The sequence below is a fragment of the Lacerta agilis genome, chromosome 3, assembly GCF_009819535.1.
Source record: "Lacerta agilis isolate rLacAgi1 chromosome 3, rLacAgi1.pri, whole genome shotgun sequence".
Taxonomy (NCBI): Eukaryota; Metazoa; Chordata; class Lepidosauria; order Squamata; family Lacertidae; genus Lacerta; species Lacerta agilis.
Genome location: NC_046314.1, coordinates 72224075 through 72248711, shown reverse-complemented (window position 1 = coordinate 72248711; position 24637 = coordinate 72224075). Strand labels below are relative to the sequence as shown.

At 41.6% G+C, this 24637-nt stretch overlaps 2 protein-coding genes across 3 annotated transcripts in view; both read right to left on the bottom strand.

The window, feature by feature from the left end:
- Positions 1–5094, bottom strand: part of NUP133 (nucleoporin 133) — a 28449-nt gene extending 23355 nt beyond the window's left edge. Inside the window, exons 1-5 of one of the 2 annotated variants that reach the window (XM_033144260.1) lie at positions 4908–5094; positions 3770–3888; positions 2100–2203; positions 1231–1338; positions 383–514 (exon numbers count right to left, since the gene is read on the bottom strand). In XM_033144260.1, coding sequence (XP_033000151.1) covers positions 383–514; positions 1231–1338; positions 2100–2203; positions 3770–3888; positions 4908–5080 — 636 coding nt within the window. In that variant the 5' untranslated portion in view covers positions 5081–5094. The remainder of the gene's footprint in view (positions 1–382; positions 515–1230; positions 1339–2099; positions 2204–3769; positions 3889–4907) is intronic. The other variant, XM_033144261.1, reaches the window with a different exon arrangement.
- Positions 5095–10713: 5619 nt separating this feature from the next.
- On the bottom strand, positions 10714–23614 carry ABCB10 (ATP binding cassette subfamily B member 10). The gene is made up of 13 exons (XM_033144264.1): positions 23536–23614; positions 21639–21839; positions 20579–20781; positions 19882–20016; positions 18284–18430; positions 16803–16938; positions 15866–15961; positions 14342–14551; positions 13885–13964; positions 13420–13600; positions 12684–12727; positions 11729–11763; positions 10714–11088 (listed from the first exon to the last, which is right to left on the bottom strand). The coding sequence occupies exons 1-13, from the start codon at positions 23570–23572 to the stop codon at positions 10827–10829; spliced, it is 1767 nt and encodes a 588-aa protein (XP_033000155.1). The 5' UTR covers positions 23573–23614; the 3' UTR covers positions 10714–10826.
- Positions 23615–24637: the final 1023 nt, after the last annotated feature.

Genomic DNA, 24637 nt, shown 5'->3' with positions numbered 1-24637 from the left:
CGATCGTTAGTCAGCGGCAAGCAGGGAGGGCCAGCGCAAGCGGGAGGGTTCTTCTTACAGTGGTACCGCGCAAGACGAATGCTTCGTCTTGCGAAGCACGACCATAGAGAAATTCGTCTTGCGGGTCAACCAAAAAATCGCAAAACCCTTTCGTCTTGCGAGTTTTTCGTTGTGCGAGGCATTCGTCTTGCGGGGTACCACTGTACAGACTTGCTAATCCAACTCAGAGAAAAATTTTAATTCTGTTTTACATACACATTGTGGAAAAAAAGCATTTCATCACTTATGGACAATGGTCAGTGACAGGACGCAATCCAGATTTCCCAGAGTTGTTAACAAATGCCCCATAAAATGTATGCTCACACTTAAGTTTCTATTTTACCTTTACAGCTGTTAGAAAACTGCAGAGAGCGCCTCCAAAGTCCGTATGGGTCTCAGTAAAAGAGCTTTCATGCACAAAGCTGGGCCAATAGCGTATTAATCCTTCACAGGTGGCAACCATGATTGACAGAGACTTGAAAACACAGCAAATAAGAAAACGGTTAAGTACTTATTCGGAATCTGAGCAAGAAATTTACACCAGTTTCAAACTTTTCATGTCATGGTTTCTAGACAAGCAGCTCTAGAAACTAATTGTGTGAAGGAACAAAAACTCATTTGTGAGGCTGTTGAAGAATTTAAAGTTATTTCAAGCTTTTTATAATCTGTAGTGCAGTGTGCCCTAATATAAACAGGCTGATATAATTTATGCAGTATGAGCCACAGGCTAATTTTCTATTTATTCATTCATTCATAAGTAAATTGTAAACAAAATTGTAAATTTGTAAAAGTAATACTATCAGCTCTAGCAAACAGAACATTGGATTACATCATGAGTGTAATTTCTAAATGATCTCCAGTGATGTCGGTTTACTGGAAATAGTGAACTGAAAAACTTTCTCCTGCAAATTAGTGTAATTTGCATAGGAAATTTTTCAGTTTGCATTGGAAAAGTCCCCATGCCTAAGACAATAATCTAATTTACCATGTTCATTTTACTTGTATTTCATTTTTTAAAAAGCTTGAAACTGCAAAGTTTGCCTAATAGTGTACAGTACTAGAAATTGGCATCCATTGATTGTTAAAAATGAACTTAGAATATGCTCCACATCACTTGTGATCCTGTATCCAAAGATGGGATTCATTACTTTCCTAAAATGATATTCCCAAAATAAATGTTAAGTTTCTCACCTGTAAAGAAGGTGCTTCACCAGAGGCATTAAGAGAAGATATTGCCACTAAGCTTGAACTCCACAGATAGTCGCTAGGTGGTAACTGAAGTTCCTTACATGCAGACAACTGCAAAACACACACATCATTTTATGATGCTTCTTTTATGCATTTCTCAAACAAAATGAAGTAGTCTATATTATTAGTTCAGTGTCTACTAAAGGCACTTTGGAAACAGCAATGGTGCAGAAGCAACAGGAAGTGGAAATTTCTGTCAGCTGAAATGCAGTTTTTTCATTCATGAGCTAACACAAATGTTCTGTTTTGGATGCGATGGAAAAGCATGCGAATAAGAAGCCATGTGCTTTGTACTTCCTCCTGCATCACCAACACATCAAAGTTGCACTAAGGCCTAGTTCTCGTATACAGCATATGAGATGGTATATGAAATGTAGATTTGACTAGCAATATTACTAATAAATGGTTGAAAGCAGGAAATATCACCACTAGAATATATTGCTAGTTTCTGACAAAATATTAGGGCTACAATCCAAACCACACGTACCTGAAAGCTCCACTGAACTCAAAACAGTCTTTTGAGGCTACTTAAAGACTCAGTGAGACAACAGAGAATAGGAAACTTATTAAGGCGAACACTATCGGTAGTTTTCACTTTAGCAGAGATACCAAATCATGTAAGGTCTTAACTTTTTGCAGAGAGGACTTTAAATGTGGCAACACAGAAGTACCGGTACCTTAAGTTGATATCAATGAGGCTCATAGCAATATCACTGTTTTGAGGTTGCTCATTTGCTACGACACTTTATTTTGAAGATGTACATTATAACAAAAACCCACATTTCTATATTTTTTATGTACTAATATCTTACCTTAGCAACTGGAGACTGACCAATCTTCCAAATAATCAGTCTGTCTTTGTAGACTAGCCAAGCCCATCCACTTTCATCTAGATGCACATTCAAATGGTCCTCAGCTACAAGAATGAACAAAGTCTTAAATTTATCATACCTGAGACATAGCAGAATAAGATACCCAAGTGTCTATTTGAAGCCCTATACATTTTATTGAATGGCACCTACTTTACCCAGTGTTGTTTGGGGACATAGCCCACTTAAAACCATTACCATTATGATTACTTGCTAGAATAGGTCCTTTACAGTTTGTGGGTAACATTAAAAAGCAACAATGCTAGCAGATGACCCACATGCATTTAGATTATTTTTACCCCACCTTTTGCAAAACAGTTCCAAAGAACTTTACAATAAAAACTAATAATACATAATAAGTAAAAACATTAGCATATAAAACAATAAACAAAGCTAATAAAATCAGCAGCTGAAATAAAAATAAAACAGCTGATTTTCAGTTTTCTAGCTCAATGCATGATTCCTCTGAGACATCACCTGGATTTCTGTTCCATCCCCAGTCAACTTGCATTTCATGGACAATGAGCAGTTCCCACTGAGCTCTTTTGGGGTTTCCCCCCTTCTTTCTAAATTTTCAATACCTACAAACCTCAGGGTTTCCCTGAGTCTGTTCTTCCCTTATGTGTGGGTGATGCCATTTTGGCAACAGAAGCAACAGCTTTCACAGCCTGAAAATCAGAATTAGAGGGGTTGATGATGACTGTGCACCAGATAAATATGCATGGGAAGGGAGTTCCATGACATGGACATCACCATACCGGGGTGTGGCAGGGACCCTCTCTTTGGTGGCCTAAACTTTAAAGTAAGGTAAAGGTAAAGGGACCCCTGACCATTAGGTCCAGTCGTGAATGAATCTGGGGTTGTGGCGCTCATCTCGCTTTATTGGCCAAGGGAGCCGGTGTACAGCATGCTGTGGCCAGCATGACTAAGCCGCTTCTGGCGAACCAGAGCAGCACACGGAAACAGAAACTTTAAAGTAGGGGCACCTAAATAGAGACTTATGAGAAAGATCTAAACTGTGTGGGAGAAGTTATTCCTCTGACTATCCAGACCATTTAGGGGTTCGATGGTCAAAACCAGGGCACTGAATTTAGCCTGGAATCACACTGGCAATCAGTGAAGATCTTCCAACATTGGTGTATTATGGTCATGGTAGTCAGTCAGTTACCACTCTGGCAATTGTATTCTGAACCCATTGCTTCTGGAGGTTTTTAAAAGACAGCCCTATGTTCAGTGCATTACATTAACCTGCCATAAATGTTATCAGAGCATGGACAACTTTGGGCAAACTATTTCTCTCCAGGCAAAGTGAAGCTTGCACACTGACTGAAGTTGGAAAAGGCATGATGCATTTCTGAAGCCATCTGCACAACGCTCAAACTTTGATTCCACCCCCCCTTAAGTGGGAGTGTAGACCCATCTAAGCCAGGCTGAATTTCACATCTTTGGTTTGTTCAGCCATTACCCCATGCCATCAATTCCTTGTCTGGAATGAGCAATACCTCATGTATGAGTACAAGCACTAATTTGCATCATTAAATTTCAAAGTTAACTGCATGCTGACTGAAACTTTTATCTAGTCTAGGAACATTAGAAGGAATTAAACTACTTACCATCAGCCATTCTCAATGCCTCCATAACCTTTACTGGCAGAGGTAAACCAAAGCTTTTCACATCATAGTTGATAGTTTCACTTCCTGATGGATGATGTACAACTTTTGTGGGTGTACCTCTAAGCAAAAAGATGCATGTAATGTCATAAACATTTCCAATATTTCAGTTTCAATTGAGTAAATTGCATTAATCCAATACCATGTTATGTTCTTTTCATTTTCTTGTAATTGTTTGAACAATTTTTGATTAGCTTTTTTTAGCTATTCAACCAAATGTTTCTTCAGTTTATAGCTTTCACATTTCTGCCTTGTTTCTGTTGTGCAAGGGAGTGGTGTCTGCTGCCTTGAAAAAGATGGTGGTGCAACCACTCCTAAAGAAACTGGCCTTGGACTCCTTGGATTGGAATAACTACTAAACAGTCACAAAAGCCGGCTCCTTGGTGCAGGTGATGTAGAAAGCTGTGTTGGGGCACCTGCAGGTATTCTTGGATGACAGATTATTTCGATCCATTCCAATCTGTTTCCAGGCCTGATCATGACACAAGAGTTGGCCTTGGTTACACCCCCCCCCCCACCAATGGATAACCTTTACAGAGAGCAGGACAGCAATAATGCAACCTTGCTCCTGCTTCCTGCCCTCTCTGTGGTATTTGATACCACGGACCCTGGCAGCCTCCTGAACTGGCTCTGTGGCACGGGAATCAGGGGCTCTATGCCACCGCAGTTCTTGTCCTACTTTCTGGACTGTGAATAGAATTGGGAGAGGACGTTTCAGCCCTCTGGCAGTTACGGTATGGTGTACTGCAGTTTATCCCCAATGCTATTTAATAGAGGGCAGTTATATGACACTTGAGCATTCGTCTTGCTTCCATCCCAATTTGTTTATATCTCTTCCCATCAAGTCATTTGTTCATCCCACAATTTGCAGTGAATTTCCTCTTCACTGGCAGAAAGTCAAGTTCTTTTTGAACAGTGGATTTGCTGCCCTAGAGCGACACAGCTTTTTATTCCACCTTCAACTCAGCAAACCTAGTCCCGAGATGCGCTTAAATCCCTCCCACAAAACAGCGACGGCCTGGAGGCGCCTTTCAAGAGGAAAACCAACGTAGTGTAGGGCGGGCCCGGACTCCTCACTCACCGCGCAGACAGAGAACTGACGCTCCTCCTGGCCACCGGCGAGAACAAAGCCGGGGAACTGAGGGACGAGGTCGCGAAGGCCTGCTGGCTCTTCCGGCTTCCACTCCTGATGCCTCTCCGGCCCGACCCGCCGCCCGCCGCCGTGTGAGGCGATCCGGTGGTTGAAGGGAACATCGCGAGCTCAGCGAGAAGACTTCGCAAAACACAGCAGCGGCGACGGCGCTCAGGGAACTCGCGCGCTGCGGGCGCCCCCGTTTGACGTGCCGGCTTGCTGGCGCGTCGGATTTGCGTCACCCATGCTCCCACCACGAAGGGGATTCGCTGAAGAGCCTTTTTTTCTGTCGCGTCCCGATTGGCTCAGAAAGGCGGGAAGTTCCGTTATTTACTATGGGAGAGAGCGGAGGGAGGAATCACGTGGATGGGCGGCAGTTAGTATGAAAAGCGTTTATTCGCGGGCGGGGACTGGATAATATTTTTAAACGCCCGTTCTCTCAGTGATGTGCTTATTATTTTCTTTAAAAGTGTTATGCCCCACATCTTCATTCTAAGACTTAAGTTTCCATGGCCAAGTAGCAAGGCAAATGAGAGGAATGTGGGAGCATTTAGCGGGTGGGGGTTGAAACGGGTAGGCTACTGTAATTTTAATGTATTTTAGCATTTTAACTTGTGTATGTTTTAAAGTATAGTTGTGATTCCACCACCTTGATTTTACTGTATTTATTTTACAAGCAAGCCTTGTACAGAATTTATGCAATAAATAAATAAGGAAAAGTTAAACGATTGCAGAAGAGGGAAGACAAAGATTCAAGGAAGAAGGGGTGAAGAAAAGTTGGTAACTTAGAGAGAGGTAGCAGATTCACTCGAGAATAGCATTGTAAGGGCCTGTGCTGGTGCCTTTGTGTTTTCTTTTTAAAATAAAAGCACTCCTAATTTGACATTCTGGATAGAACTACAAATTATGGAATACATTGTGATGTTACAAAAAATGGCATTTCTCTATTGGGTTCGTTCCTGCAGCATGTATCACAGTTAATTGCATTGTACACAGGTTGTGCATTGACAATAAAGGTATTATTATTATTATTATTATTATTATTATTATACCCTGTAATGTCATAATGTTCTGGGTTTGCTTAATGGAAGAAAGTTAAGTGATGTGGAGCCACACAAATCTTTGGCAGCCCCTTGGAAATGTGTAGTTCTACCCTGAGGATGATATAAATAAGCAATAAAAATAATGATCCAAAAATGCATGGTATCATTAGAAAGCAAGATAAGTTACATAAAACCACAGCTCTATTACATGGTTTATCAATGTATTTTAATCCATAATAGAAAATATTACTGACAAGCAGTGTTGAAAAATAAATATCAAAGAACGTAGAAAAAAACCTCTTTTTTACTTTAAGTCAGGTATACAGAAGATAGACAAACATGTTTTAGACTCTAAACTGTCAAATGCTTTACTTATCAAACTGTTACATCCAGAGACCCCTGAATTACAGATAGTAATAGCTATATAGTTGTTTGCAGTTCTAGGAGGCTGTGCTCTTGTGCTCCATTGTTAAAACGTCCATGAAATGAACTTACAAAAGTTACAAAACTAGTATGCAACATCATACACTGCACACTACTCCCAAGTTAAGGACATTTGAAGGTAAACAATTTAGAAGCTGGTGTAGTCATGAAACATTGCAGCAGCCTATGTACAGTGGCTTGTCATTTAGATCCCCCTTTGCACCCATAAAAATTAAAGAATTTGTAGTTTGCCGATTGGAAATTGACAGCATTATTTGCTCCTTGCAGTATTTCAATTTGTGAGAATTAATTGCTATTTATATGCCAATGTAGTAAAGACATTGTGAGACTTCTATATTGTCCTAATAAGCACTGTTGGATTTTATAGTGTTATTTGCAAACTGCACTGTAAAATCATCTCAAGAACTCAAATACAGAAAAAGGTCAGGGCTTGTCCCAGAGATACCTGTGCAAATGCATGTTATGTGAAGTAATTTGATCAATATGTATATTCCCATCCATGTTCAAAAGCAGATAACCATAGCTTCTAAATATGGTTTGATTTCCCCATTCCTTTCACATAGGGCAAAATGCTACATTATTTTAAATACTGTACATGAAATCTAGTTCTAGATCATCTCATTTTCCTCTTACAGACAGCAGGAGGCACTGTACTTTTGTACATACATGTGAAAAACTATTAGACAGGCGCTCACTGCTGTAGATGACACAATCCCAATTATAGGATTATAACAAAATTAACCCACAGCAAGTGTGTGTGCAGGCCCTGGAGAAGGCACCACAAGTGCTGTTCTGAGGGAATAATGTTTCCAATAAAGCTGAATAAGGTGCAAAAATATATGGAGATGGAAACTTTTGTAGGTGCTGAGCTAGTCTTGGATGCCCTTTGTTATCCTACCATGTCTGTTCCCAATATGGAAATGAAATGGCATCTGTTTAATATAGAAAGAGGACTTTTAGATTCTAAACTTGCTTTGTTCATATATATAGTGCTGAGAGGTCCACCTTGGATGAAGGAAGAAAATGGACTGAGTGAGGAGGGGAAGTAGCTGCATAGTTCTCAACTATGAACATTTCCTGCCTTGGACACTAGGTGACAATGAACTCATGTGATGACTTGACATCCATCTAAAACAGTGGTCAGCAAACTTTTTCAGCAGGGGGCCAGTCCACTGTTCCTCAGACTTTGTGGGGGGCTGGACTATATATTTTTTTTGGGGGGGGGGAATGAACTAATTCCTATGCCCCACAAACAACCCAGATATGCATTTTAAATAAAAACACACATTCTACTCATGTAAAAACACCAGGCAGGCCCCACACATCACCCAGAGATGCATTTTAAATAAAATGACACATTGTACTCATGTAAAAACACACTGATTCCTGGACCGTTTGTGGACCGGATTTAAAGGCAATTGGGCTGGATCTGGCCCCCGGGCCTTAGTTTGCCTACCCATGATCTAAATCACCTTTCAGGTGAGACCAACAATTTGGTTCCCATAAGATTTTTTGAAACAAGACAATTCCTATGAAAAAGAAGCAAACCATTACTGTAGTATCAGTAAGAATGGGGACAATATTTGGCATGAAAGCTGGACACAAGATCTCACTTATCAGCAGTTAAAAGAGAAACATTACAACATGGTAACCTGTAGCATTAAATCCATGAGAAATTCTTGAAAAACTTCCCTGCTGCCATATTACAGATGTACCGGTTTATGAAATCCTCTAACAAGAATAAATAAATCTCTCATTTGAAGAAGCTTTAAAATATTGTGTAGCTGCTCGGGAAGGTAGCAGGTCCAAATACACTTACTTACAAGCTACTCTACAAAGCTGCAATGGAATTCACTTTCAATATTACGTAGAACTTTGTCAAAGACCCTTACATTAGACTAAAGTTTTGTTAAAAACCCTTCTGTTCAAAAGTTGAAATATGCACCAATACATTAAGTTCTAAACCAAGAAGTGAGTTAACTGACAGTTCAATTATGTTTCACCAGTGTGTGATGTATACAATTTTATGTAATCTGATAAAATTTGCAAAGTTAGAAAGAGGACTGCTTACTAGTATTTTAATAATAAATAGAGTTAAAAATCAAAGAAGTCAATTCCTATGCTTTTGTTTATTTTTTGTAGTTTTTAGAATGCATAGCATTATTAATCTTGTTCTCTTTACTCTGACAATCTGAGGCTGCAAGCCTGATCCCATTTACCTGGGAATAAGCCCCATTGAATTCAATAAGGTTTACAACTGAGTAAATATAGCTTTCCTCATGAAAGTTTCCAATATTTAACACACACCTAAGCATAAGCATGCTTGCTAGTTATACCCATTTTGAATTTCATGACATATTTCCAGTTTTGATTCAATATAATAGATGGTGGGTAATAGTAAAGTAGCTATGACTGCAATCCCACGCACAGTAAACTGGTTTTTATTTATTTATACAGTTTTATTCTGTGTTTTATGGTGCTGGAGGAGACTCTTGAGAGTCCCATGGACTGCAAAAAGATCAAACATATCCATCCTTAAAGAAATCAGCCCTGAGTGCTCACTGGAAGGGCAGATCCTGAAGTTGAGGCTCCAATACTTTGGCCACCTCATGAGAAGAGAAGACTCCCTGGAAAAGACCCTGATGTTGGGAAAGATGGAGGGCACAAGGAGAAGGGGACGACAGAGGATGAGCTGGTTGGACAGTGTCTTCAAAGCGACTGGCATGAGTTTGGCCAAACTGCGGGAGGCAGTGGAGGATGGGGTGCCTGGTGTGCTGTGGTCCATGGGGTCACGAAGAGTTGGACACGACTGAACGACTGAACAACAACAACAAACCTATCTTTATAAACATATGAACAAATGAAGCTGCCTTATATGAAATGAGCCTACATTGAGATACTTTTGGGCCAGGTGAATACTCTCCCACCCCGGAGTTTTTTGGTGCCAGGTGAATGCTTCCCTGGACTATTTTGAATGTTTTTTATGGGGGTGGGGCACTTTGGAACAGATAATGTATACTGGGTTTTAAATGCTGCTTGTTCTGCTTTTTAAGCAAGTGACAGAATGATTTTTAGGGTGCAGTCCTAAAGTGGAGGAGAGATTACAAAGGCAATTTAAAATGTCATCCAGTGTCCTCTTGGCATCAAAGTAACAGGATAGAACTGAAGACAGAGGAATGTTCTGTATTTCTAATCATTTACTAGCCTCAGGATTTAATTAAAAAAATAGTTCTCCAATTGGGAAGAGTGAAAGTTTTAGATACATTCAAAAACATGTCTAAATTCTGTCTGTATTATTCTAAAAACAAAACCTGAACAGGTCAGGATGGAATTTCTGCCTTCCCTTTTGTTGGACTTTTGACTCCCATCAGTTCTAGCCAGGATGACCAATGGCTAGGAATGACAGGAGTTTTAGTCCAAAAAATATGGAAAGCCATAGGTCCCCCATCTCCGTCACAGGTATCTGTCTTCCAGCCCAACTAGTAGCAGCCTTTCTACTAAATGTCTTTCTATGATTCCCCCTTCAGCTTCCTGTGCCACATCTTATGCTGTACCCGAGAGTCAGGGACGTCTTAGCCATTGAGGCTACTGGCGCAAGACACCATGGCCTAAGGAGGGCGCCTGCGCCCTCCAGCCCCGCCAGCAATGCCAGTCTTGCCCACCTCTTCTCGGGCTGCGGATGTGGGGAGGCCGTCGGCGAGCCTCCCGCCGGTGCTGCAGCCAGGGCTCCCTGGATGGCAGCGCCGCGCCGCCGCTGCGGAGGTGGAGCACAGCTGGCAGCGTCCCCACCTGTCCCTCTGCACCCTCCGGCTGCCCGCTGCGCCTGGCCCTGCCCGGCGGAACACGAGGGGCGCTGGAGGGATCTTTGTGCCAGGGCGCCGGATTTACTTAAGACGGCCCTGCAGAGGGTCCTCCAACTCTGGAACAAATTTGGAGGATGCAAGGGTCAATGGTGGGAAGAGGGAACTGGTGAAACTTTCCCTCTGCTCTGATCCTCTGTGTTCACTGAATGGATCTCTGTTTCTAACCCCATAACTTTTTTTAAAAAAAAATCAGAAATAAATGTAGTTTTAATTTCCAACAATGGAAAAAACAGTGTGCTGCCATAACTTAAAAACAAAGAACATCCATATGATAGTCATCAGTCAAAATACAAAGAAATTACAACCTGAAAACAGCTCAGTATTGGGAATCTTCAGAATATAGTTAGTAGTTCTGAATAAAAAGTTTAGCACAATCAAGTTTTAAAATATTTGAAACACGCTGAAAAAATATATATAACATTTATTGTACATAAACTGAAACATAATTTAAAATTCCTGGAAATGTGGTACATTTCGATTCCTTATACTCTTTCATAATTTTTAAAAATATTTTTCTTTCAGGATTTCACATTTAATGCAAAACTTTCAGGAGTCTGGATAAGAGACTGTTTCTTCATTAGTTTGCTGAAAAGTCCATCTGGGTTTGCAAGCAGTGTTTCGTGCTTTCCACACTCAATAATTCTACCTTGGTCAAGAACTGCAACAGAATTAGCATTCTGAATGGTGGACAGACGATGAGCAATAATGAGGACAGTTCTCCCTTCCATGAGCCGATCTAGTGCTTCTTGGACAAGATATTCATTTTCAGCATCCAAAGCACTAATTCAAGAATAAATTGAAGGGAAAAGATGTGATATATTCCCCTACTACACTCTGAGGGCTATTTTAGTACAGACTAGTTGTCTAACCAGCTTGCTTTCGTTTCATTTAAAAATCTACCACAAATACGTTTAAAATATTGTTATTTCACAAAGTCCACATTCTGTGGACAAAATAATATCCCATTATTTATTGGAAAAGATAATCTTAACCCATTTTGTCTTCAGCAACATGCAGCACCTTTTGACAGATCAGTTCCTACTGAAATTTAATTAAACATGTTCATTTTTAATCAAATTTATTTTAAATCAAGTTTCAAAAGACAAGGACACATCCAAATGGGAGCTTCCGAGTTTAACAGGAGAGAAGGAAGTGTCCCCAAAAGAAAGACAGCTCCTCTCATTGTACAACTGAGCACAGCTTATCCTGCAATGATTTTTGTGCTTTCCAGGCCTGGACTTGCTGAAGCATTCCACAGATGTGGTCAGAAACTGTTGGGAACATCAAGTCACAGTTCCTTCCAAACTGCTTTGAAGGAAAATACATGGCCTGCCCTGGCATAAGGTGAGTAGTATAGAAGTATTAAAAGGCCAGTAGTAGAGAAGAAATGATCACTTCTGGGGGGAAATGTTTTACTTACCTTGTTGCTTCATCAAGAAGAAGAATTTTTGGATTCTACAGAACAAAATGAACTTGGTTTTACTTTGACAGTTTTTTTTAGTTGAAAGTTTCGTTAATGTACATACATTAGGGAAGAATACTTCAGATCTCTCTTCCTCTATATAGGTGGAAAGCAACTATCAGGTCACCTTTATTAACAATGAACTTTTCACTGGTTTCTGGTGGAATTGCTACATAAGCATAGATATGAAGCAGCTAAGTTTGCTGCTCCAGTTACATGAAGAATATATGGAAGAAGCAAACACATTCAGAAGAGCAGCATGCCAATGTCATTCTATGCAAAAATTTGAAGTTCCTTGGAGAGTTGACATAAGTAATACATATTTACATACTGTATAAGGATGAACTGGAGTAAATATGGTAGCTTTTAATATGCACTACTAGATTATTAAGATTCCTCTAAAGCACAATTGCAAAAATGGCAATGCATTAGTACTCAGCACTAAAACAACCAAAATGTTTCATCACATACTAGAAAAAAGAGATTCTGCTATAAAAGTCCTTTTCTCAAAGCTTTTTTTTTCTATGTAGAGACTGGAGATTGTATCTAACTAAATAAAGAGCTGTTACCAACAAACGGGAAGGCATTTTACATTTTTAAAAAAGTAACCTGCAAGCTAACTTCCTTAAAAGTGCTAAGCAAAGGTACTACACCTTTGACACCCTAATCAAAATTACTATCTTCCCAGAGAGAAAATGCAAGCTATTCTAGACAGACCTGTAGAGCTGGTGTCAGACAGAAAAGTAACGCAGGACAATTTGACTTTATAGTAAGCATCATATAATGCCACAACTGTTAACACATTTCCTATTCCTACTACCTCAGTTAATAAAAGTCTATTTGACACATATGTTTTCCCTTGTTCCTCTTTCAAGATATGGATAAGAGAAAAGCCAATTGGTTTCTGTCTTACCTTGAGAAGAGCTCGAGCAATTGCAATCCGTTGCTTCTGCCCACCTGTTAAAAAATGTAACATTAAAAAACATTTTTCCCTGTTTTTTCCCTTTATGAAAATTCTTAGTTAAATACAGGAGGATTAATTGCTGTCCAAGAATTCTGGAAAAAGAACTACATTTTAAAGCTTTCCAGAGGAGTAGCTGTATTAGTGAGTTGCAGCAAAAACAACAGACTTGTGACACCTTATAAACTAACAAATTTATTAAAGCATAAGTTTTGGGGACTAGGGTTCACTTCATCATTAATGTAAGTGAATCATAGAATCATAGCATTGGAAAGGACCCTGAGGATCATCTAGTCCAACCCCCTGCATTGCAGGAATATTCAGCTGTCCTTTAAGGGGATTGAACCTGCAACCTTGGCATTATCAGCACTATGCTCTAACCAACTAAGCTATCCTGCTGTAAGAATAATTAATTTCTTTGTTTATAATATAGTGCTATCCTAAGTTGCAGGTTGGATAAAGGGAGACTTGTAAACAGTCAGGTCAGAGAGAAATAGAATGCATAAAGACAGTGGCTTGGTTTGTCACGCTAAGCCAAATTATCAGTCAGTGCAAATGTGTAAGCATGTGGGCCCATGGAGAGGAGATCATGGCCTCTTTACTTCTCCCTGGGATATTAACAAAATTAAAATTATATTTTAAAAGCACATATATTACACAATGCATTTTGAAAGGTTTGAAGTCATACCTGAAAGAAGAACACCTTTCTCCCCCACTAAAGTGTGGAATCCGTTTGGAAAGTTTTGGATAAAACTAGCAGCATTTGCTATCTCAGCAACTCTCTCAATTTCTTCAGTAGTTACTGTAGAAGGGTCCTCTGCACCATAGGCAATGTTTTCAGCAATAGAGCATGAGAAAAGAACTGGTTCCTAATGTGTAAAATACAACATTTTTATATGAGATTTTTTATATATATGCGAAGTCCTAATATTTGCTACAAGTTGCAGTGGTTAAACATTTTGTACAGTAGTGGATCTATTCCTTCTATTGGAATATAGAAGGAAGTATTCCTATACTCTATAGGAATATAGAAGGAAGTGTTCTCAAACTTTTGTCCAAAGCTTAGAATGGAGCGTTGCAATAAGAATATTCCTTTCACAAGGAGTGCAAGAATTAGGATAGATATACAAAGAATCACTGTTTCTCTTCTTACCTGACTTACTGTTCCGATTCTATTCCTGAACCAGAGTGGATTTAACTGACGAACATCAACACCATCGACAGTGATGCTTCCTTGAACAAGAGATGGTTGTTAGATAATACTCTAGGAACAGAGGGAGAAATAGGAGGCTCAGGAGAATGAGAAATAATAGCAGAGGGAATACTGAAGTGCCACAGAGGTTACTGTATGGCTTTCTTGGCAATTGTACCTTGACTGGAACTATCCCTTACTGTCACCTACTAAAATCACATTTATTTCCCTGTGCTTTGGAAAACTTGGATAAGGTTGCTCTGGATCTTAATAATTTGTAATAGTCCGAAGACGCAGGAGGCCGCCACCTTGCTGAAGCAAAGCAAACTCTGCACATTGTGAACAGGAGACCAGCTTCTATTCTGAATGCAAAACTGCATCCAACACAACTGCTGACCTAGCACACCCTCATTCTTACCTGAGATTGGATCATAAAGCCTAAGCAGGAGAGAGACAACAGTCGATTTGCCAGAGCCACTTGGGCCAACCAATGCCATTACAGAGCCCGATGGGATGCTAAGGGTAAAGTCCTGAAAAACCAATGCTTCTGGACGAGCTGGATATGCAAAGTGGATATTTCTGAACTCCAGAGCACCTTTGAAAGCATCCTGGTTTAATACCATTCCCTCTAAAAAGAAAAAAACAATTAAAATTGCAGTAATATAAACACATTTATGACTGAAGAGGAACCCAACATTTGTCCAAGTAAGATGCATCTATGTGCGTTACATTCAGTCATGCCATCAAAAAAATCAAAATAAGGGACACAGGTTATCTACTGTGATTCTTCTTTGAGTTCTACAGATTTGCTCATTTTTAAATGTTATCTACTGGGTATAAGGCAACCTGGATAAGTCTAATCATAGGCACAAGCCTTAGCTGTGTTTTTTTTTCTGGGAATTAAGTACCTTAGCACTTGCACATTCTAAAAATCCACAATGGCTTATTTTGCTTATGGACTAGGTAGTTATTCCCACTCTCTCCCAAGGGAATAGCAGCACCAAAGACAGAGAATGGGTCACACAATAGGAACAGAATTTGGTGAAGAGCTGGGCTGATATGTTTGGTTCATTCTCATATATTTGGAGGGATGAGACAATATACACATAAGGGATGAGTGGGGGAAATGTCTTCAAATTTCGTTGTGTGGCTTCCCTTACTATAAACACAACATAGCTAAGGATTTTCTGTTTTTTTTTACCTTTTTGAAAAGGGTCTCACTGATCACAGTTGGCAAGACTCTTGCATGTTTTCCTATAATATATCCTCTTCCCATCTGTGCCAGATCCCTATGGAAACACATAGTGTTGTTTCTATGGGGATGTGGCAAAAGCAGGAAGAGAAAACATGGCTAGAAAATTTAGGAGTTTTGCAGGCTGCAGTCAGAAGCCAGTAAGGCCTTTTTTTTTTAAAGTGTGAAACACAGGAGACAAGCCACAGACACCTTATCTTAAGAATAAGGAAAACACACACACACACACACACACATTTTAATGCTGTATTGTTTTTAACACTCGATTGGGAGCCGCCCAGAGTGTCTGGGGAAACTCAGCCAGATGGGCGGGGTATAAATAATAAATTATTATTATTATTATTCACACATTTGCAGGGATTGCTCTTGCCTCTCCCTGGAAGCAACTGAAAACCCACCCTTTTTTTGGAGGTGGGTTCAAATAGCTCTCCAAAAATGTGGAGGGAATTTCAGTCTACCCCTAAATGGAACAAACACACAAAGGGAAAAAGAAGTGTACAGAGTCAGGCTAGATTGAGGTAATCAGCAACATCCCTGGCAAATCACAGAATTATAGAGTTGTAAGAGACCTGCGGGTCATCTATATATATGCCTGAAAACCAGCCCTTATGGGAACTTCAGCTGTAAGATGGTGTTCCGGGTTAGAGAGCTAACACCACAGCTTAAACATTTATGAAACAGAGAACCTACCATTAAAAGGAAGTTGTGGCTTTCGATCCATAAGTTCCCACAGGCGCCCTCCTGCACCTAATCCTTTCATTAGCTCAGAATAGAAAGAGCTTAAACCTAAACAAGAAAAAGTATTGTTATGAACAAACAGGAACATGCAGGACAGGTAGTTTGTCTTGAAATAGAGTGGCATAACCTCCATGCCTGAATCCTTATTCTAACTGCTTCATGACTGCTCAGCCTGAAAAACAAGTTTTGCATGTTTGACAGAATAAACTCTGTCAACCCGCTTCTAAACAGGAGGTTTTAAATAGCTAGCATGTACACTTAAATAAAATTGAAATCTAAGACTAGGGTGTTCTTGGCAGAGAGTAGTCATTCTGCAAGGGCACTGCCTTTCCCTCTCTTCTGAAGAAGGTAAGCACACCCCAGCACTGGAAAACTATTTTTTCCTTTTAAGTAAAGTACGGTATACTTTAAAGAATACTTTAAAGGACCTTTCAAAAGAACCACCCTGCTGGATCAGGCCAAGCGTCGATCTAGCAGGACATGAGAGCAATTGTTGCTATTCCCCAACAGTTGGTGTAATATGTTAGTAACATATTCTGTCTGATCCTGGAGGTTGCATATAGTTAACATGACTAGTAGTCCTTGACAGACACATCCTCCATGGATTTGTCTCAACTGCTGGCCACCACCATGTTTTGTGGCAGCAAAGTTCCATAAATTACTTGTGTGCTATGGAAAGAAGTGCTTTCCTTTGTCTTTCTTGAATTTCCTGTCAATAAGTGGATAACCCCAAGTTCTGGTGTGATGAGGGATAAACACTATTCTTTACCCACTTCCTTAACACCATGAATGATTTTATAAACACTTATCGTGTCTCTACTTCTAAACTGAAGCTTGCCTATAATATTTCTAACTCATTATTTTTAAGCATATCTTTTATGATCCATACCTCCAATGCTTATGCCAACCCAGAAGGCATACATTAAGAAAGAGGACAGTTCACCAATAGTCATGTGGGCACTGCTCATCAGTAATCCTCCTTTGTACAGAACAGAGAGCACAATCAAATTCCCAGATAGCCCAGTCTGAAAAAGAAAAAGTAACATATCTTCCAAGATAATCCAAACCTTCATAGCTGCATCTTCTAAAATTCTCTCATGTTTGAGAACATTTATCTAAAATCTTAAAATAAAGTCATTTACTGTATTTGGGGGGGGGGAGCATCCTCGGTACCCATATTGCCAAAATTAAAAAAGTGAAGACATAAATTCTTTCATCACATTCTTCTAAGAGAATCAATTGGATATGTGAAGGGTAGTCAAAATACACATGACAGAGGCAAACTGGAGAGAAGAACATTCAGTACATGAAGTCTATTACGTTTGGAGTGTATCTTTAGGACTGCAACTATTATTTTCAGTCCTTCCAAACTTTTCAGAAGGTCTCCAAAGAAAGCCAAATAAATATTAAATTTGAGCCAAAGGATCCCCTGCGCTAGCAGAAGCACTTCCACTCATGCAAAGGATTCCCTGTTTCCCCCCGCTACAGTACTACGTCTATCCTTTTTGAGGTTGTCCGGGCGTGTTGCAGGAAGAGTTTGGTGAGAAGGACCACAGAGAGGGTCCAATATGTCTCCTGACAAGCCTCAGAAAAGCTCCTGCATGAAATCCTGGAGAGCTGCTGCCAGTCAGTGCAGGAAGCACAGTTAGATGGATCAATTGGCTCACAAGGCAGCTTCTTATGATCCAATCCATTGCCTGCTCTACCCACCCTGGCACTACGCCTTCTCTTATCAGATAGGAAAACATAACCCATGTAAATTTCTTCAACCAATTTTCTTAGGAAATATATCCATAGCCATAGCTGTCAACTTTTCCCTTTTCTTGCGAGGAATCCTATTCAGAATAAGGGGATTTCCCTTAAAAAAAGGGAAAAGTTGACAGCTATGTCCTTGTCCATAGCCCCTGTTCACATTATACGAACAAGGAAGCTCACAACAGGCAGAAGGGTAGTTTAAAGGGGAAATGCTGCCATACTCATACAGCATATATCCTGAATCTCCACTGAATGTGCTTTGATATCCACCTCCACCACCACCCCCAATGTTCCTGTTAAAAGTGGGGTAGATTGGAAATTCTCTGGAGCAGCTAGTGGAAGTGGTCTCCAAAAAGTGCCTTGGTCAGTTAATACTAACAAGGAAAGTTTCTGTAAACAGAACAGAACAAAACAAAACAGTGATACATGGCCTGATGTGCAACTCTCAGCTAGACATGCAAATAATTTTCTGTAGGGGCGTTGTGATACGCTTATTTACAGATGGAAAATCCAAGAATGAAGGTGTCTATATCAAAGTAGCAGTGTAAATATTCAAGAGAAACCCAGAGACATTACAGAAACATTGTGGATTCCTCACCTTCTTCATATACTTACTGCTCCAAAGAATCCTGCTCGTGCTAACGCTTCCTTTTTGGCTAACTGTAACACATGGTCAACTTTGCTCCTGTATTTTTCCATTTCTTTCAATTCTTGCCCAAAAGCTCGAACTGTTCTCAAATTTCCAATCCGTTCTTCGGCTAGCTGCAGTTAACATTTAAAATATATATAGATATAATCCAGGAGGCTTGAATTTCATGTGCCCCAAACCAAAATAGTAAATGTGATTCCTCTAATTCCATGGTTCCCAACATGGGGTACACGCCCCACAGGGGGGCAATTTGATTTTTAAGGGGGACAATTCAAGAATGAGTTGTTAACAGTGAATGGCCTTTTAGACTTCCTCCACATGAATAGGAGTTCACTTTTTGAATAATAAGAATTATACGTCGTGGTGTGTATGCATCAGGATTTTAGAGATGCTTAGGTGGGGCATGGCCAAAAAAAGGTTGGGAACCATTGCTCTGATTGCTTTTCATTACTAGACTAAGGCACTAGACATATGCTAGAAGCATTTAGCATGTGATGTCATGGTTTAAAAGACATACCTGAACTTTTGCCTCTTCGTGTTCCTGTGTAAAAGGGAGCTGGAACATGGTCTAAGGCTAAGCCCCAGTACCATATGGGGCTTGGGGAAAAAGCACTGTAGCACAGGCCACAGAGGGCAGTTATACAATAGCCTAGTTCATATTAAACTATAGTTTAAAATAGGTTAACAAGAACAAGCAGTTTGCTGATGACCCCTGCTCAATAGTGTCTGTTTTGCTCCTCCCCTGCTTCCGTCTTTGCCATCCCAGGAGGGAAGCAAACCAGAGGCTGGTTTTGCATTATGTGTGAACCAGCACTGATAGTTTCTCTCCAAACAAGCCACAAGTATAGGTGTCAAATGAGCCAAGCAGGCATTACTGAGCAGTATCCACCACCGTGCGGCTTGTTCTTATTAAGCCATCCTTTATTTTCAACTATGGTTTAACATGACATCTGAAACAGGCCAATAACACAAGCTCAGTGCAGATCCATCCACACAAAATGTTGATGCAGGCCTTCATTTGGATTTGATATCCCGCTTTTCACTACCCAAAGGAGTCTCAAAGCGGCTAACATTCTCCTTTCCCTTCCTCCCCCACAACAAACACTCTGTGAGGTGAGTGGGGCTGAGAGACTTCAGAGAAGTGTGACTAGCCCAAGGTCACCCAGCAGCTGCATGTGGAGGAGTGGAGACGCGAACCCAGTTCCCCAGATTACGAGTCTACCGCTCTTAACCACTACACCACACTGGCTCTCATTTGCTTAACCTTGTTGTTAAGAGACAATATATACAAACCCTACCATGACACCTACAATAAAAAGTTACATAGAAAACTGTTGTATACCATACTAAGAAAAAAGGACTTCACTCTCAGTTGAAAAGAGGAATAGAAAGCTTGCAACATCCCTGTTGCTTCATCTTCCACAATCCATGCCTGATGTTACCTCATTTTCCTTAACTGAACCTTAATCAAGAGACAGCTGAGTACTGAATAATGGCAAAGTTCAGAGTGATATAACCTCAACACTAACTTTCAGTATTTTTATTTTAACATGTAGTAACTGACCTGTGTTGATTCTGCAAGGGAATCCTGTGTCATTCTAGTCAGTTTTCGTAAATATCTTCCGTAAATAACAGCCACAAAAGCCAGAGGTGGCACCACACTCAGAACAAATGTGGCAAGTTTGGGAGACACAAAAAACTAGAAGGAAAAGAAGTAACCCTGAATCAATATTTTAGTACAATTAAATAGACTCTGCTAGATCTATACATTAAAAACATGTTAACACAATGAGATTTCCTTTTAACATTTTGCTCCCCCCCCCCAATTTCACTGCACTCTACTACAGCAACGAATGAATTCTGTCCACTCCAAAAAGAAATATAGATTATTTACAAGCAAGATGGGGAACAACTGAAGGGAAATATTTCAATCCGTGCTGTTCAGGGATACATTTGGAGCAGTACTGCAACTGTTATCACTCACTACAGGCAAATGACTCAAACTCCACCCAAGTTGCATGATCCATTTGCATCACAAGTCACAATAGAAAGTAGAATTACCCAACAAACAAAAATTATATCACCATATATATTTAAAGGCATTCTTAGTACGGTATATGTATCCTGTATCAAACAAAACAGCTTCACAGGTGGACTCTTGATCTTTGCAACCTCAACCTAAACACTCTGAGCCGGCAGAATATACACACAGAGAGACAGAGAAATACACAGAGAGACAGAAAGAAACAAGAGGCACATACCATCATACCAACTGCAACTGAAGCCTGAGCACCAGCTCTTAGCCCATCAGAAAGGTTTTCGGTGACTGAACGACCCAAGAGTGCCGTGTCTGAAGATAAGCGATTAATCAGCTCTCCAGTGCGGGTTTTGTCAAAAAAAGCTACTTCTTGTTTCAAGAGAGAGGAAAACATTGTTGCTCTCAGCCGTTTCACAATTCTTTGTCCTAGAAGGGTCAAGAAGTATGACAATTCACTGAAAAGAATTCACATATAAAGAATAAATTAGCAACTTCACTAATTGCAAGTTATTTTGCAACAGATCATCTTGTATCATAAATGAGGAGAAAATGTGCTTGGACAGAATGGTGTGCTTGTGTGTATGCATATAGGGGGAATGGAGGATATGGGTTGTATTGTTTGCTATTGTTAATATTTGGATCAAAAATTAATATTTAATTAGAAGGTGAAGTATATTTTGTATAACTTAGGAGAAGAAGCTTATCTTTAGGCAGAGAAAAGCAATTCATACTATTACAATGTTCCAAAGAAATTTAATTGTGCATTTCAGAGTACTGTACATTGTGAAAAGCAAAGGTAGTTCTAATGACCCATGCGGGGGGGGGGGACCTCCAAAATCTATAGTTGGGCTGGGCAAAACCTTTATTGGCACCAACTGAAAGTCTGTGGATCCATCAATGGCCCTGCTCTGCTCCCACCCTACAATGGCCTTACATTGGCTGCTTCCAAACCACCAATCCTTTGGGCTGGCTTGGATGAACCCAGGGGAGGGAGACCTCTGACTGTTTCTAACCCCTTCCAGTGGAGATCAGCATGCTTCCAGACTGGATGCTGTCCAACAGCTGTTTTCATACCCTGGAGCATATACATTTTCAGTTCGTATAATAGGAAAGGAACCCAGAGACCAAAGGGTGGGGAATCTGTGGCCCTCCAAATGTTTCTGGCTTACAACTCCCACCATCCCTAACCATTGGCTTTTAAATATGCAACTATTAGTCTGGAGCTTCTTTCAGCCACTTGTTCTATTTACCAGAAGATCATTTTAGGTATTCATTCCAATTACCTGCAATCTGCATGAGGTAGACACGGATTGCATTGGCAGCAGCACCACATAAAAATATTCCACTCAGCAAGGCACAGAGGTTGGTTAGGTTGTCAGCAAGTTCACCATTGGGATTTGTGTAGATGACATCAATTACTTTCCCCAAGAAAAAAGGGGCAGACATTGTGATGACACTGGAAACTGTCAGAAAGCCAACAGCAGCTAGGGAAAAATATAAGCTGTTTAATAAATGGGGGGGGGGGATGATGCAAGGATTATAAAATTAACATTTTATAAAATACTTCAGCTTCTTATATTTTAACAGTCTAACTGGAGAATTCTCAGTATTAAGAACATAAGAAGTGCCCTGTTGGATCAGACCAATTGCTCATCTAATCTAGCATCCTGTTCTCACAGTGGCCAACCAAATGCCTGTGGGAAACCCAAGCACAAAGCCCTCCCATCTCCTGGAGTTTCCAGAAACTGGTACTCAGAAGCATTCTTTCCACCATAAACATGGATACTTTGTGAAATACTTGTATGAGACATCAACTGTAACATCAGGTGAATTTCACTGTACTTAATTTAAAGGGAATCTGTACAGCAGATATAAATTAAGATAAAGTGGCCTTTGAAACCGTTTCCTCATAGTTAACCTTGATGGACCATAGCCAATCCAGGATAACATGTAACAACATGTCACTGCACGATATAATCACTCAGGCTACACAGTATTATGTTGCCCTAACACGGCCAGATTTTGGAAATATGGCATCCTGAGCAAGGACAACATTTTGCACCCCCTCAACTTTGAGTATGTACCCATATAAATATAGGTGGTGGTTGTTGTTGTTGTTGCTGCTGCTGCTGTTGCTATTGTGCCCCCTCGACTTGGCACCCTGTGCTGGGGAACTGCCTGCACCACCCTAAATCCAGTGCTGATCACACTGAAGGTGGGGCGAGGCAATACCATGTGGCTGCCTAGACAACAAGGCCGACATTTTCTGCCTTCCTGCAGCTTATTGCATAGTACATTGCCCACTTGTAATGCACGTCAAAACTTCTGCATTGATCCAATTTTTGTAGTGTGCACTTTTGCATCACCACTTGGAACAGAATATGGACACAAAGAAGTGTGTTCCACTAAAAGCAATACAGCATTCAGATGTTCATCCTGTGGCATGCTATACTTTTAAAGCATCTTCAAAACACATTCTTTCCTTAAAGGAATACTGAGCACTGTAGTTCACCCCTCACAGAGTTGCCCGCCTCCCTTTGCAAAGCAAAGCGTCCCAAACTACAACATCTGGAACCTTTGAGAAACAGAATGTGCTTTGCATGCGCTCTAAAGGCATCATGCGTATGCAGCCGTGGTGGAAGACAGAGAATGAGGACAGCTCACTATTGTAGGATGGCCAGCTAATACAGAAGTGGATCGACACAGCTTCCTGCATTTCTGGACTTTCCCTGGGTGCACGGCTAGAGGGGCTGTTGTGATGCGCTCCTGCACATCAAAATTTACCACCACATCCTTGTGGATGTGTCAGAAATGGAAGTAGAACATAACTGTAGGACCTGTGGAGAAGGTTAAGCGCCAGAAGTCCAGCGTTTGGGAGAGATTAAAAGACCTGCCTAGAGTCAGTTCTCTATGGTGGGCATTTGTGGGGTGGAGCAAAGGTGCAACCAGGGGGGTAGAAGAGAACGACCTCATGGGGGGGGAGCATTTTCTCTACTCTCAGCCATTTAGTGGGTGGAGGCCAATGAAGTGGGAGAAAAAGAGAAAAGAGAGAGAAAAGGAAGAGCCAACGAAGCCTGGCAGGGCATGGTAGTAGCACGGAGCGCCCTTGGCTCCTCAGAGCCCTCCGCGGAGGAGGCGAGCAGGGAGACGTTCCCGGGGCGGCAGAGGAGGAGGAGGTACCTGTCAGTCTCCAGCGCTCGGGATATGCCAAGGCCATGAGCCTCTTGGCGTCCGAGACCTCGGTGGAGGGCCCGGCAGCCGGGGGGTCGTCCGCCTTCTTTCGCGAGTTCCCCGCCGAGGCCGCCCACGAGGACGCGGCGGAGCGGAGAGCGGCCGGCCGCGAGAGCAGGGAGCCGAGCGAAGGAGCGGCCGCGTCCCGCCACCTGCCCGCCGAGGGCGACGCGGCCCACCCGCCGCCGCCGGCCGCCGCAGCACCTCCGAGAGAAGCCGGAGCCCAGGGCCAGGAGTGCAGGCGCCGCCGCCGCTGCTGGCGCCACAGCAGCAGCAGAGGGAGGCGGGGAAGCAAGCCTGCCATGGCTACTTGTTGCTGCTGCTGCTTCTTCCTTGCTGCGGCGCCCGGCGGGAGAGAGCAAAGCAGCGCCTCACAGGCTGCGCCGCCGGCGCTGCCCCATAGAGCGCGGCCCGCCTAAACGGGGCCCAGCCCGGCCCCTCCTGCTTCTGCGGCGCGCTGATAAGGCTCTCAGCTCAGGCGGCCTCCGACCATCCCCAGCCGGCAGAAGCGACCCGCCCGAGCGATCGCGGCGTCCGGCGGCGCCCTCTACCGCTCGCGGCCCGGACCAGGGCGTAGAGGCTGCCGCAGCTGTTCGTCCTGCCTGTGCCGGGAGGACAGGGAGCCTTCCTGAGAAGCCCGCCTCCCGCGACCCATAATCACCAAGCTGATAACGAAAACGGCAAAACACCACCACCAACCGATCACTCGGCCCATAGCTGTCAAGTTTCGGATTTGAAAATAAGCACCCTCACCTGCCCCGGGGACAGTCTACGTTCTCAGTCAGGGACAGTCCACGCCGTGGTAATCCCCCCCAGGCTACAAATTAATTTACACCAGGCTACACACCATCATCTTTTCCCACATTCATATGTGGGATTTGACTGGAGTAACACATGACTGGAAAGGTTTGCAGTTCCACAAACATAGGTGTGCACTGCCTCGAAATAAAAAGAAGTGAACAAAAGAAGGCTCACTAGGGGGGCATTGCTAAAAAAAAATTGTCAACTTTGTAACCAGAGGTTCAACTGAATAGAATCTGAATCACATGCA

Coding starts and splice junctions, on each gene's coding strand:
- ABCB10 (XM_033144264.1), bottom strand. CDS start 23,572: ATGGCCTTGGCATATCCCGAGCGCTGGAGACTGACAG. Junction 20,782..21,638: donor CTACCTCATGCAGATTGCAG/GTAATTGGAATG, acceptor TGACCCTTCTAG/GACAAAGAATTGTGAAACGG. Junction 20,017..20,578: donor CAGTTGCAGTTGGTATGATG/GTATGTGCCTCT, acceptor TTTTCCTTCTAG/TTTTTTGTGTCTCCCAAACT.